We start from the raw sequence: 369 nt of genomic DNA, 5'->3' as shown, positions 1-369 counted from the left end.
CTCCCACCGCAAGCTCAGCAGCATCCTCACCGACATCCCCAGCTCGCTCGGCTGCCATGCGGGCTCCAAGGACTCGCCCACCCTGCCCGAGGCTTCCGTCACCGACCCGGGCCACTACAGCGCCCCGCAGCACGACTGCTACTCGAGCCAGCCCTGGGACACCTACCGCAACCAGTTCGGCCGCAACGGGCTCGCGGGCACGGGCGTCTACTCGCCCAAGTCGCAATACACCCACGGAGCCTCCTACCGGCAAGACGGGGCGTACCGTGAGCAGCCGCGGCCGGCGCAGGACCCCGGTGAGGACCCCGGGGTCGCGGGGAGGAGGGAGACACGGGAGGCTCGCGCGGGAGAGACTGGCGGGGGCGCCGG

The 369-nt window shown here is 72.4% G+C and overlaps 1 protein-coding gene across 1 annotated transcript; it reads left to right on the top strand.

The window, feature by feature from the left end:
- Positions 1–4: 4 nt before the first annotated feature.
- On the top strand, positions 5–296 carry DLX3 (distal-less homeobox 3; the record flags this gene model as incomplete). Its single annotated transcript, XM_021710719.1, has 1 exon — positions 5–296. A coding segment is annotated over one exon (292 nt), but the record flags the coding sequence as incomplete, so codon positions are not given.
- Between the last annotated feature and the right edge of the window lie 73 nt (positions 297–369).

The sequence above is a fragment of the Carlito syrichta genome, unplaced genomic scaffold (assembly GCF_000164805.1).
Source record: "Carlito syrichta isolate Samal-C Ts95f unplaced genomic scaffold, Tarsius_syrichta-2.0.1 Scaffold298010, whole genome shotgun sequence".
Classification (NCBI taxonomy): domain Eukaryota; kingdom Metazoa; phylum Chordata; class Mammalia; order Primates; family Tarsiidae; genus Carlito; species Carlito syrichta.
The sequence above is the reverse complement of the archived record's forward strand: the minus strand, read 5'-3'. Positions and strand labels throughout refer to the sequence as shown.